The sequence below is a fragment of the Arachis hypogaea genome, chromosome 13, assembly GCF_003086295.3.
Source record: "Arachis hypogaea cultivar Tifrunner chromosome 13, arahy.Tifrunner.gnm2.J5K5, whole genome shotgun sequence".
In the NCBI taxonomy this organism is placed as follows: Eukaryota; Viridiplantae; Streptophyta; class Magnoliopsida; order Fabales; family Fabaceae; genus Arachis; species Arachis hypogaea.
Window position 1 is genome coordinate 34,411,560 of NC_092048.1, and position 13,361 is coordinate 34,424,920.

The following is a 13,361-nucleotide window of genomic DNA, read 5'->3' on the forward strand; positions in this document are numbered from 1 at the left end:
GAGCTGAAGGATTATAGACCTATAAGCATGATGGGATGCTTATACAAGATAATTTCAAAAATATTGGTTAGCCGTCTTCAACCTCTAATGCCGAGGTTGATTGGGGAGGTCCAGTCAACTTTCATAAGTGGAAGAAAGATCTATGATAGTGCCTTGATAGCTTGCGAAACAGTACATTAGCTAAAGAGGTTAAAAAAGGCGGCATAGTTGATCAAATTAGATTTTCAAAAGGTGTACACAGGGTTTGATGGGACTTTGTTAATTTGGTTTTGGAGGGTATGGGCTTTGATTGCATTTGGCGAAGGTGGATCTGGGAGTGTTTAACAACAGCATCAATGGCTATTCTCATCAACGAAATAGCGACAAAGCCATTCGATCTATAAAGGGAGCTTCGCCAAGGTGACCTGTTATCCCTTTTTCTCTTTGTTCTTGTTGGTGAAGTTTTGAATAAAATATTTGAGAGATAGTGTAAAAAAGGTCTTTTGCAAATGCTTGAGGTAGGTAAGAGTAAAGTTGAATTGTCGTATCTACAATTTGTAGATAATACAATTCTCTTTTGTCCTTGCGATATAGAGACAATTTTGAATTATAGGAGGGTTCTATATGATTTTGAGCTGCTGTCCGGTCTGAGAATTAATTACGATAAATCTATCTTGATTAGTTTAAATGGGATAGATGGGACGACACAAAAAGCCTGTGAGGTGTTGGGGTACAAGGAAGAAAATTACCGATAAGTACTTAGGTATTTCCTTGGGAGCTATCCTAAGCGGATTCATACGTGGGATCCAGTTATTAGGAAAGTCGAAGAGAGGTTGAAGGGGTGGAAAGGTAAATATTTATCTAAAGCTGAAAAACTTGTTTTGATTAAGTCGTTTTAAATAATCTACCAACGTACTACCTAAGTATTTTTAAGATGCCAAATTTGGTTGCGAAGAAGATTATTTCTCTTCAAACTCGTTTCTTTTGGGAGAATGGTGAGGGTGGGAATGGTTTAGCCACGGTTAGTTAGGAGGTAGTTCAATGTCTGAAATGCTAAGGATATTTGCAGGAGATTTTTTCGAAATTATATAGTATCTTAAGTAATAGAGAGTCTTGCATTTGTGATTGTAGTTTTTGGGATGGTTACAATTAGGTTTAAAGTTTAACTTGGAAAAGGTCGTTGCGTGATTGGGAGGAGCAAAAATTGAACGATATGATGCAAATCCTATCAAGGATTACCATGAACGTAGATGAAGTGAATAGTTTGGTGTGGAAATTCGACAAAAATGAGAATTATTTTGTTAAATCTTTTCTTAATGTTATTTATAAGGATAGGAGTAAGAAGTTGGATTCCAAAATGTATAATTTTGTTAAGATGCTGTGGGTTGACTTTATTTCTCCTGGAGTGGAGCTCCTCACTTAGTTTATCATTTTAGGAAGATTAAATATAAAAGATAGGCTGTACAAACTAAAAATGCTTCAGAATGAGAATGTGAAGTGTGTACTTTGTAGTTCATGATCAGAGTCTATTCACCACATTTTCTTTGCATGTAATTGGTCATAGAATATGTGGGGTGTGATCCTTTAAAGGTGGGACTTATCTTGGGTGTGGCTAAAATTATTAAAAGAATGCTTTGACGGGTGGATTTGAATTTTGGTAATGTGTAAAAGCAAAAATTGATTACTTACTTCTTTGCCACAGTGTGAGTAATATGGAAGAAGCGCAACTGCAGAATTTTTTACAACAAGAAAAGATCTTTTGAGATATGTGTGAGCAACATTCAATTCCTGGGCAATCAATAGTATACCTATAGTATACGGAAATAGATCCTCTGCAGTGAAAAAAACACTTGAGAGAATAAAGTATGATCTTTCACTTTTAATTTTCTAAGTGGACCAAAATTAAATAGAAGAGAGGAAACAATAAATGATTAGATTAAACACAGAATAGCATCTAATTTTTCTTTCACTGGAGAGGATCCACTCCCTTCCTATAGGCACAATATTATGGATGAAATTGTTTGATTGAGATTAATAGTAGTTAAAGATTTACTTTTTCAAGGACTTATTGTTCGTGATGATTATATGTTCTGTCTTAGTGCCTTCAAAGTTTTTGGCATTCGTGCAATAACCTATGTCCTGAGCTTGTGTTATATGTTTGGTTCTTATTTTGTTTAGTTTAAATTTTTTTTTTTTTGTCTGTGCTTTGCTCTTACTTCTTTCTCTGAGATCTAAGTAAGTTTTAAAACTACTAAAAAAATCTATTTTGATTAAAAAAAAAATCAAATATGCTTAAATAAACAAATAATTATAGTGTCAAAAAATAATTGGTTTCGTAGAAAAATCTTACCATAAATATTATATATTGTCAAATTTGGTAATTAAATGACAAGCAATATTTAAATATTTGCTTAATAGAAAAAATATTTTATATATATATATATATATATATATATATATATAATGATGGTTATTTGATTTCAATTTTTGTTTTTTAATTTTTTTGTTTCTCTCACAATTTTAGTAAAAAATAAAAGTTAAGTTATACTTTTTATAAATTTTTTAACTATTAAACTATAATTATTTTTGTATTATACAAAAAATAATCAATAAAATATGAGTTGACAAAACAACATGTATATCTATCAAGTTAATATTAATAAATATTATATAATATTATAAAATATATATAAAAAATACTTTTAAATTAATATATTTTAAATTTTAAATATTTTAATATATTAGTATTAATTTTTTATTATTTTGGTATACTATTTTTGTCCAACTAGTAAAATTTTGGGAGTCAATTATTGCTAATAGCTGTTTCTTTGATAACGACGCGTGATTTTTAAATAAACTTTTAGTTATTTTCCGACGTGGTGTTGAAAAAGACAACTGTATCTGTCTTGTTTTTTTCTGTAAACTTAATACGTCCGTTGGTTGGTGGAATGAAGAGACAATAGGGAGTAGTTTCACTGCTTCAAATATCTTCTATAACAGAGATAGTCATGATATACTGTAAGCAGAAAATAAGTATAAACAGACATTTGAATCTGATATATTCTGTACAGTTTTATACATGCAATCCAGTTTCAGCTGTCGAAAACAATAACTACCCTAATGTAAGCTGTTAATACCCAACCCAACAACTTTGTGTGACATCTCTTTAGTCTTTACTACAACACTCATACTAGAACTAGAAGAAATCAATCAAAATTCAAAATGCACGCAGAAGTAGTGCCGGAGGCGAATAAGAACCTAAACAAACCAAATCAGCTGAAGCTTCAAGAACTCCAACATGAAGGCAAAAAGAATGTCGCAAAACAATTGGCTGAAAGAATGACTAGCTAAAAAGAAAAATGGAGCAGCAAGAACACCGATGAAAGCTATGAGAAGAAGGAATCTTGGGCATGATGACAGAGCTCTTTTCTGAGTTTATGTGAGAAGAGGGTGCAGGCATCCATGCTAAGATCAATGGCAGCAGAGAGAGCAATGAACAAAGCGGCATCAGGCATGCATTTCACATGGTGTGCCCCAACTTGCACAACAGGCTTGCTAACTTTGCCTTCGCCATCCACGCTTGAACTCATCACGAAGCCGTCCCCTGGTAACCTCGAACCCAAGCCAGAATCCTTCATCACTTTGTAATCAATGCAGAATTGGCCACCCTTTTTGACACTCATTGTGCCCTCCGCAATGGGGATTCCATTGGCAGGTCCAGTCTCTGAGAACAGCTCAACCTTGTAGCCCAAGCCATCCACAGGGCCTCTTTCTCGCCATGCCTCTAGACGGCCCCATGGCTTCCAGCCACTCACCGATGCCCCATTAGGCCGGAGGATGAGCCAGGCGCCAGGGTTCGATCGTGATACGCGGTCTGAGCCAGGGGAAGGGACAAATGGAGTGATCATAGAAGCTGCAGCCACTGGTGAGCCAGAGAGATCGTGAATAGTGACCATCCAACCTTTTCTGTCCCTATTTTGACGTTCTCTATCACCGGTTAAGGATCTTCTCCATCTACGGGGATTATTGCTGTTAAAATCCGAGGGAAGAGACCTGAATTGTCCAATAAGAAAAAGAAAATATCATAAATAAGAGACATGGTTAAAGTAATAGCCAAGTAAGCAAAGTGATTAATTAAATACTTGCAGCAACATTATGAATGAAATTGTTAAAGTTTGTTGGGGGAAATCAAATTATAAGAGTAATAAGACGGCTAATTTTTTTTTATATTGGTTAAATATATGTGTAATACATTGTTATTGGAAAATTAGGTGTTTTTTTTCATATGGTGTTTTATTCAAATCGGACGGTCCGATTTATTTGATGAAAAAAATAAATTATAAATCGGAGGGTCCGATTTGCTTGAAGAAAAAATTAAACTCCAAATCAAATGGTACGATTTGTATTTTTTATTTTTTTTATTTGTTAAAATAAAAATCGAACGGTCCGATTTTAATATTAATTTTTTTTTTATTTTCGAAATCACAAATCGAACCGTCCAATTTGTGATGGTTTGTTTTAAAAATAAAACAATGCAAACAAATCGGTCCCTCCAATTTATGTCATCCCATAATCAAATAAAACATCTCTCTTCTCACATCATATTATCATACACATTTCTCTCTCTCACACCAAAAATCAAAAGCCTAATAAGACTTGAGGGATATGCTGTCAGTCACATGGGGGAATCCTAGGTGGTTTTATTTCATAATTTGAAAATGTCAACTTGCCTGTTGAATTTGACCAAACATGAGCATACACCTGACAAAGGCCTATTTATTAATTGATTGACGTTCGACATAATTAATTATGTAGTTCTAATTATGAGAAGTGAATGGAATATTTGTACAATATGTACAATGAAAGATTAGGAAGTATTAGAGATATAACTATTAGTGTTATATTTTGTCATTAACTAAAGCTTTTAGAATAAGTGGTATCATGACATAGTTATTCTAGATAATACGGAGGATGTTTATTTTATAACTCAATAACCCTTATAGTAAAAGGGATCAATAATCAAGTTCCTCTCTCAAAAATTAGTTCTTCATTTTTATTCCTGAATAATTTTTTAATCAAATTAATCTCTCAATAATTTTATTTAAATTACGTTCGTTTTTCTGTTAGTTTCTTTACATTACTGTTAATAATTTGTCGTTAAAAAAATATGAATTCTAAACATTGTTGTTTTAAAAGAAGGGAGACTAACTCTTCATCTTTTCACCAAGAGTACTCATTTGTTCTTCTTCACTTTCACTCTTACTGTCTGTTTCTCTAACCCATAACCACCCATTAGAGTAGTGGTAGAGCATTGTCACTGCGTTGTTAGTGCGTTGACGACCACATCACCGCTCCGCGGCCTCGAGACTCTCACTCCTCCAGCCTCAATCGACCTCAATGAGATCCCTCACGTCGCAGCTTCACCTTCTTCCAACCATGCCGAAACCCTACCGCCGCCACAGAACTCAGTCGTCGACATCGTCAGTGCTTATCACGAGAACCCCGCATCGGTACCAGGAGCTCCCGCCCGCTATCCCGTGGCTCTCCACATGCTCTAAGCCGCTTGGCGTCGCTGGTGTTGTCGTTTGCAACAGCTGTGAGCGCATGGTCCACATCGCATGTGCTGCGAGACCCGTCAAGCGGCGATCCTCAATGAATGGCTTTGCAGCGAATGTATCATCGGTGGTCACTCAACGTCAAGTCCTAGCAACTCCTGGATATCAATGCCTCGTCGTCCAGTGATGCTGACGAAGAAGGTGTTGCCGAGGAATTACAAGATTCAAGATACGTGTAAAAGAAAAACTCTTAGCAAGACGACACTTCTTAAGTGCAAAACGATGTTGTTAATTACGTTGTGCTGTCATTTTACGTTTCAAGTCAGCAAATCCTTAATTAGGAGTGATCACGCGTGCTGTCATTTTACGTTTCAACTTTCAAGTCAGCAAATCCTTAATTAGGAGTGATCATGCGTATTGAGTACTCAATTATGTGTTCGAACTCGATAGGTAATCAGGTTTAACCTAAATCAAACCAATAGTTCTTTCTAGTAATTGGTCCGAGTAACAGTTTTGGGAGTTACAAAATTCGAACCAACCTGTAAATCCGATCATGTGTTAATTAAATAAAAAAATAAAAATTTAAAATATATATACTTTTTAATATGTTTGGATTTTAATGTATTTAGTTTTTAATGTATTTGGTATTTAATATGTTTAGATTATTTCTATTAATTTTACATATTTATTATATTTACAGAATTTTTAAGATAAAAATTTTATTTTTTATTTGTTTTTATGAATTTTTGTTTTATTAATATCCAATTATTTGAATCGAACCAATCTATTCTTAATCGGTTTAGTTTAGTTTAGGATACATATACAAAAATATAAATCCAAACTAAACCGAACTAATTACAATTCAATTAGTTTGGTTCTAATTTCACTCCAAATTCAAACCAACACAATCTGTGATTACTCCTATTAAAGAAACTAATGAAGAGACTAATATTATTTAAATAAAATTATTTAGAGATTAATTTAATTAAAAAAATTATTCAAAAATAAAAATAAAGAATGGCTGATTTTTCGAAGAAGAATTTGACTATTATTCTCCCTCTATATATAAAGAGTAGACTTTTCAAGGGTTAAAATAATTGTGAACGACGGCATGTTAAATTGGAGACATAAGACCATAAGAGAATCTTATGGGTTTTTTCTTGAATTGCGAATACCTTTAAAAAGATAATATGGTTTGCGGTTCAATTATGTTAACTAAATACTAAGATAAACTACTAAAATTAGTCATTAGTATAAAATATATATTATAATATAAATATATTATTAATTAATATTAATATACAAATAATATTATTTTTAAAGTAAAAAAAGGTGGGCATTAAAATCTTTGATTAAATTAAAAGAAGGGATATTGTTGTCATAGAGAGAGGAGACGGTTAGTCTTTACTAAATCGTCTCCTCTAAGGTTGCTTTATTTCGTAGTAATCCATAAGTTAACGCTATGTAAAAATAACTAATATGAGTACGTTTTGGAAAAAAAAATCGTCATATAAAGAAGGAAAATGAAAACACTTAGAGACAGCATATATAATAAAAGGAAAAGTATGAGAAATTAATGTTTGTTTTATATAATGTATATAATAAAAGTTAAATTAAAATTAAAATTAAATTAGAGGTAATTAATTAATTAATTTTGAGTAATTTTTAATTTAAATTTTGAATCAAATCATAATTCTCGTTAGTTATGGAATCAAATTAGGATTACTTCTCTTTCTCTCAATACGGTGTGAATTTTTTCTCTCACTCTCTCTTCGAAACAAAAACCGGTACAGTGCCGCTACGGTTACCAGCCGCCGTCGGACATTGCGCCGACACTCTTCCGACTGGCGCCGTCGTCCGCACAGGCCACCGTACGTAGGGAGGACACGCATATTGTATGAGTTGAGCTCGCGGCACCGCAGCAACTCGGACGTCCAGCACCTCTGTCGCAGCCGGTTTGTGCCTTCTTCCCGTCGCCGGATGTTCATTTTCTCTGTGAACGTGGATGGTTATTCTTGGATGCTTAGTTGTAGACGATGATTGTTGGTTATGATTTATCTAACTATCACTATTTCAAAAAATTATTTTACACGGTCATTTGGTTGGTAGTTAGTCGTTTTATAAAGTAATTATGTTGTTATTTATACACGTTCACATTGGATGTTCGTTTTTTGTATAATTTTGGATGTTCACTTTCTCAGTTTTCGTGGATGTTTATTCTTCAATTAATTCAACAAGACCCAGGCAGCAGGCTAGCACTGAAATGACGCGAGTGCGGGGTTCGGAGCTACAACTCACGTCGGCGACGCTGACAGTTGCAGGTCACGGATGTTCGGCCCTGTGAAGAGTGACGGAGGTTCTTTCGGCGAGGGCGTTGGCGCGAGGAGGCGGAGAAGGAACAGAGGCTATACATCGTGCATAAACAGAACGGTGGGATGCAGGTTGCTGCGTACACGGTGGGGTGGCAGAGAAAGGAGTATTTTTCTGCGGAACAAACAATGGGTTTTTTTGAGGTAGGGTAACGGTGGATGATAAAGGGTTAATGTGAAAGAATTTGAAGTAAATTAGGGGTAGATATCACAAAACTGAACAAGTAACTAGAAATTAGGAATAATAATGTTTAATTTACATTATTAATACATATTGAGTCAAATAAACAGCTATTATACATATCATATAGATACCTCATTGTCTTTCTAGCGGGACTCCTAATAGAAGCATTAAAAGAATGGTGGTGGTTTGCATGAGACAGATAGAAATGAAAATATCTGGTTTGATGAGGAATGAAGAAATAGAATGAGGTGGCGGAGAAGATATCCACCAAATGAGATATGAACAACATACATACATGGGAGGGTACCAGGTACCATGTGAATATAGATCGACATCGACATGCCAGCCCGCCCACATGTCTAATCCTTACAATGTATATATGTTGTTTTCACTATTATTGAAGAGAAATTATTTTTGTAAACCAAGTACTTGCATAATGTATTGTTCCTTTCAACACACATGAAAACGTGACCAGAGCCTAATGAAGTAAGAGAATTGGATAGAAGCAGAACCTGGATCGGTGGTTGCGATCGGCACTGAACTTGCAACTGAAAACGGGTTGCCTGATGTTCCCCTGAATCTGGAAAACCACCGGGCTGCACTCCGGTTCGCCCCCGAACTGGAACACGAACCGAGGGTCCGGTTCAGAGCGGACAACCACGTGAAGCCGGGCCCATGGCTTGTTCTCCTCTCGATGCCTATTCTTGGCCAGCTTGAGCCAGCCAGTGTGGAAGGTCATGGGGCGAGACAGTGCATTGGCAAGGTCAACGGTGACAACCACGCGGCCGAGGAGCTTGGCGGCGCTTAGCCCGCAGGTGTGGGACATCCGGCCATTGTAGACGGAGATGGTGATTGGGAGGGGCTTGGCGGAGAGGCGGCGGAGAGCGGTGGAGTCGAGGTGGAAGGAGGGGGCAGAGGTGGTGGTTTCGGGGGTAGAGTTGGAAGAGAGAGGGAGGAGAGCGGTTTGAGAAGGGAGGGACTTGGCGTGAATGGTGCAGAAGCAAGGGGTGGTGGAAGGGTGGACGCCGGAGAGGGGAGAGGGTTTGGTGGGAGAAGGAAGCTTGAGAGCGAGTGAATCAATGGTGAGGCGTAAGAATGGGTACGGATCCATTGGATTCTTGCTAGGAGCTACCAGATAGTGTATTTATGTGTTGTTGGTGGTTGTCAATTCCAAGTCAGAAGCTGAGGGCTTAGATATAGAGTTAGCGAGGGTGATATGTTACTTAGCTGTTTTGATTAAGCAGTGGCGGTGGGGCCCTCTCACCCCGTAATCCCTATGATGGGAGCATGGGAGGCAAAGGCAAGCATGTCCCTGTTGGAGTCTCCTATCCTCTCTCATTAATAAGTAATAACCCTACTTCTTAATCTTTGTTGCCTTTCTACGCTACCCTCCCTTATTTACCCACGCTAAATTCACCATTCATCATTCCCCTTCAAACTTCAAACCAATTACTTAACCTTTGCCAGCTGCTGACGCTTCTTGCTTCTTCGGATTGCCTATGCCCAATGTCACGTCTATTCATGCATGTCATTATTCATTCTCAATTACAACTACTACTGCTTCCTAAACATATACCAGTAACACTGGTTATTAACAAACTCATCAAGTCACCTGCTTTAAATGTTTAATTGTACAGACTGATCCCCACCATTCAAGGTTCTGGTTCTGGGGTTTTAGTTTAGCTGCTTATGTTGTTGCAACCAATATGTCCTATCACTTTGCTTTTCTTAAACCATTGCTTTTCTTTACTAGGTAATTTTCTTCTTAATTAGCTTCTATCTTTATTCAACTGTTGTTTTTTTTATTCAATTTATCAGCATCTACAATGGCATGCTTACTGATCGAGAGGTGACAAATCTGTTCCCCTACATACAACAAATGAATCAATTTTTTTATTTTCACATGTTAGTCAGAAACTATAAGACAATTCATTTTTTGAATAATTTAGTTATTGTAATGAATTACAGAAAAGTAGAACAAAGGTTTAATTTATAGTCTTGTTACTTTAAGAGAACATGGAAAACTCCAAATCATTATTAAAAAGTAAAAGAATAATTCATAGATCGGAGTATTTTCAAGGTATTAAATATATAAAATATAAAATAAAATTCAGAGTAATAATATATGTGGATCCTAAACCAAGGGAATGTGACACATTACATCCAATGCTTGATCTCTAACGTCTCCAACTCCATGAGCGTAACTGCCTAAGAAGATGATATAATAAAAATATTTGATGAATATAATAATTAAAATATTGACATATATTATATTAACTAATCTAATTAAATACATTAAATTATTTAAAATATTTTTAACTGTTATTTTTATATAAAAATATTTTGATGTGAGTGATCGATCCAAGCATCCAGCAACAAATTTGCCCTGCATTAAAGTGCCCTGAGAAAGCGAATAATAATGCTCTTCCAGAATTAGATATTAACATATAAATACTGTTAGCGTAATTAGTTGTTATTATGCCTTTAAATCGTTACTAACTAAAGTCTTAGATCCGGTAAGCCTTCTCTATTGCAATGAACTAAGCAACTAGAATAGGTCAGAAATTCCAAGCATGGAATAATTAAGTTTGCCTCTTTGTCTGTATGTTTATAAATGAAAGTGATTTTGCCAGCTTCAAATATGGAAAAGAAACAAAGTTGGTAGACACATACAGATAGACACAGGGCTATTAAGGTTGTAATTATATTTTGGTTCAAGATTATTGGTATGTATGATGGACCGTAATATGGTCCAACGAAGCACATATCCGTGGACCAACCTTGGTTTTGATTTGATTTGATTTGCCTTCTATGTTGTATCTATTCCCATTCCTTTAATTATTGACCTTTTCCTGGCCAGTGGCACTGAATCCTTGCAAGCACACAAAAGACCAACCTACTGCATTATTGTGGTGGTTAAACCATGATTAATTGTCACCAAAAAAAAACCATGATTAATTCGCGTTTTGTAATTTAGGACCCTCCATTACACCCCATATATAATGTGCATTGCAGTTTAGGCGATTATTATGCACACCATGACTTAATCAAGACGTCACTACTGACTAAATTCCCAAAACAAACTACATAACCATATTTATTTTTAAAAGTTAAAAAAAAATATTAGATAATTAATATTTTTATATTTATCTTATATTGTGATCACCACTAAATTTTCATTACTTTGCTGGGACAAGTTTATTGGGTTATGTACCACTAGTTCTCTATTATATAGACGATCCAATATTTTTTTTTCTTTAACTATTTGTTAAAATGGTTTCGATAAGGAACTATTTTTTTTTAAAATAAAAATTACCAATTAACAAATTGTAGATGAATAAAAGTTAATGGTTTAAAATTGTTGTTATAGAAAGGAAAAAAATGTTGATTAATTATTAACTAAAAAAATAGAACGAAAAAACTTTTTCGATCAACAATTAGTTAATAATATTTTTCTCATTTTTTATTTTTTTTATTTATTATTTTATTCGCTAATTATTGAACGAAAAAATTAGTTCATTAACTTAGAAAATTTTGTTTGCAGTCTTTTTCTTACCATATCTTACTAGTGAATTAATATTCAAGCTGTAAACACTGAACACCAATAACTTGATTTGGACCCAACTAATAAAAAGGAAAATTGATTTTCACTCCCTGCCTAGGTTAGTTTTTCTCTTTCTCTCACTTCCGACTTTACTATGAGAAATTGAATTGGTAATCACATAGCTCTCGTTATTAGTTTGTCAGTTTAGAAGTTTAATTAATTAGACTCTGCTTCAACTAAAATAACTAAATTATAGTAAAATTGTTAGAAAATAAATTAGAATCAATATTAAATTAATTATTAATTAATATTATTTATATTTATATATTAATTATAAGATTAAATATTTTTATTATTCTAATTTTTCTAGTATTTATATATACTCCTTGTATATTGTACTTTTTTATAATCTGAATAGACACTCTTTTAAATTGTTCTCTGTTTCTAACATGGTATCAAGAGCATAGGATTTTTTTTTTTATGTAAATTCATTTATAACCCCTTTGTTTCTTCTCCTCTAACAGTATTCTTTAGCTTCGTTTTTCAATATTTTTTTAATGCTTTGATTCGTCACAGCCATTCTCACCATGTTTGTCTTGTCGTCGTAATTCTAACGCATCCAGATTCACCGTCATTCGCCACCAGATGCGTCGCCGCAAGACGCTGCCGTGACCAGTATTCTTGTCCTTCCAGATTCATCCTGCGCCGTCAGATTGGGCTCCGCGATCAACGGCCCAACGCTCTCCATGTGTTGCCCCTATTTGCTCTGTGCTGACCTGGCAGCCCGCGTCTGGACCCGACCCGGTTCGACACTTGACCCGCTTTCCAACTCACTCACCAGCATGCATTCCCCTCCACTCAAACGTCGCCACGTGGCATCCATCTACTGACGTGGATGTTGATGTGGCAAACAGTGGGACCCTCCTTAAGATTTTTGGCGAGCTCTTTCCAATTTTGCACTCCGATTTTTTATTTTCTGCTCCGAAATTACAGTTTTCTCTCCTCCCTTTGATCTTTGTGTCTACTATTATGAGAAAGTAAGATTTTTGCTACCACAGACAGAAAGGGTAAATTCTGTCGAAACTATAACCGTTCCAGACACCTCTTTTCCGACTGTCCTTCTGTTGAATATCGTACATGCCACCAAAAAGGTCACATTAGCTACCATTGTTCACAGTTGTTCTGCCATTATTGCAAGCTCTCGAGACATTTGATTACTACCTGTCCTACTCACCCATCACGTCCTGATCAACTCAAGTATCATTCTCGTCCCAACTTCTCCAAGATTGTGCCTGCTTCTGCTGTTGCTACTACTACTGAATCTACCACATTTGCTCCTCTCAACCCGTCTCCTGTCTCTCTATCTGATATTGCATCTCTTCTTCAGCATCTTCTCTTGCTTTCTGGTAATACCCCTGCTGCTTTTTTTACTCCTCCAAATAATTCTAAATGGTATTTTGACTTGGGTTGCTTTAATCACATGTCTCCGTTGCGTAAGATTTTCTCGTCTCTGTTTACCACTACACATGCACCTTCTGTCAATACTGCTAATAGTTCCCTCTTGCACTCAACACACAAAGGGTTCTATCTCCCAGTTGACTCTTAATCTCCCTGATACGTATTATATTCCCAAATTGAACTTTAATCTTATTTCTGTTGATCAACTTGTTGATAAGGATTTTGATGTCATTTTTTCCATTTCTAGTTGTCGTGTACAGGATCGTCGGACG

At 35.4% G+C, this 13,361-nt stretch overlaps 1 protein-coding gene across 1 annotated transcript; it reads right to left on the reverse strand.

Annotated features, from left to right (window-relative positions):
- Positions 1-3,011: 3,011 nt before the first annotated feature.
- Positions 3,012-9,306, reverse strand: LOC112738018 (uncharacterized). The gene is made up of 2 exons (XM_025788240.3): positions 8,600-9,306; positions 3,012-4,032 (listed from the first exon to the last, which is right to left on the reverse strand). The coding sequence occupies exons 1-2, from the start codon at positions 9,196-9,198 to the stop codon at positions 3,366-3,368; spliced, it is 1,266 nt and encodes a 421-aa protein (XP_025644025.1). The 5' UTR covers positions 9,199-9,306; the 3' UTR covers positions 3,012-3,365.
- Between the last annotated feature and the right edge of the window lie 4,055 nt (positions 9,307-13,361).

Excerpts from the sequence above, each read along its gene's own strand:
- LOC112738018 (XM_025788240.3), bottom strand. The coding sequence starts at position 9,198 with ATGGATCCGTACCCATTCTTACGCCTCACCATTGATTCACTCGCTCTC. Across the intron at positions 4,033-8,599 it reads GATCGCAACCACCGATCCAG|GTCTCTTCCCTCGGATTTTA; the intron begins GTTCTGCTTCTA and ends TGGACAATTCAG.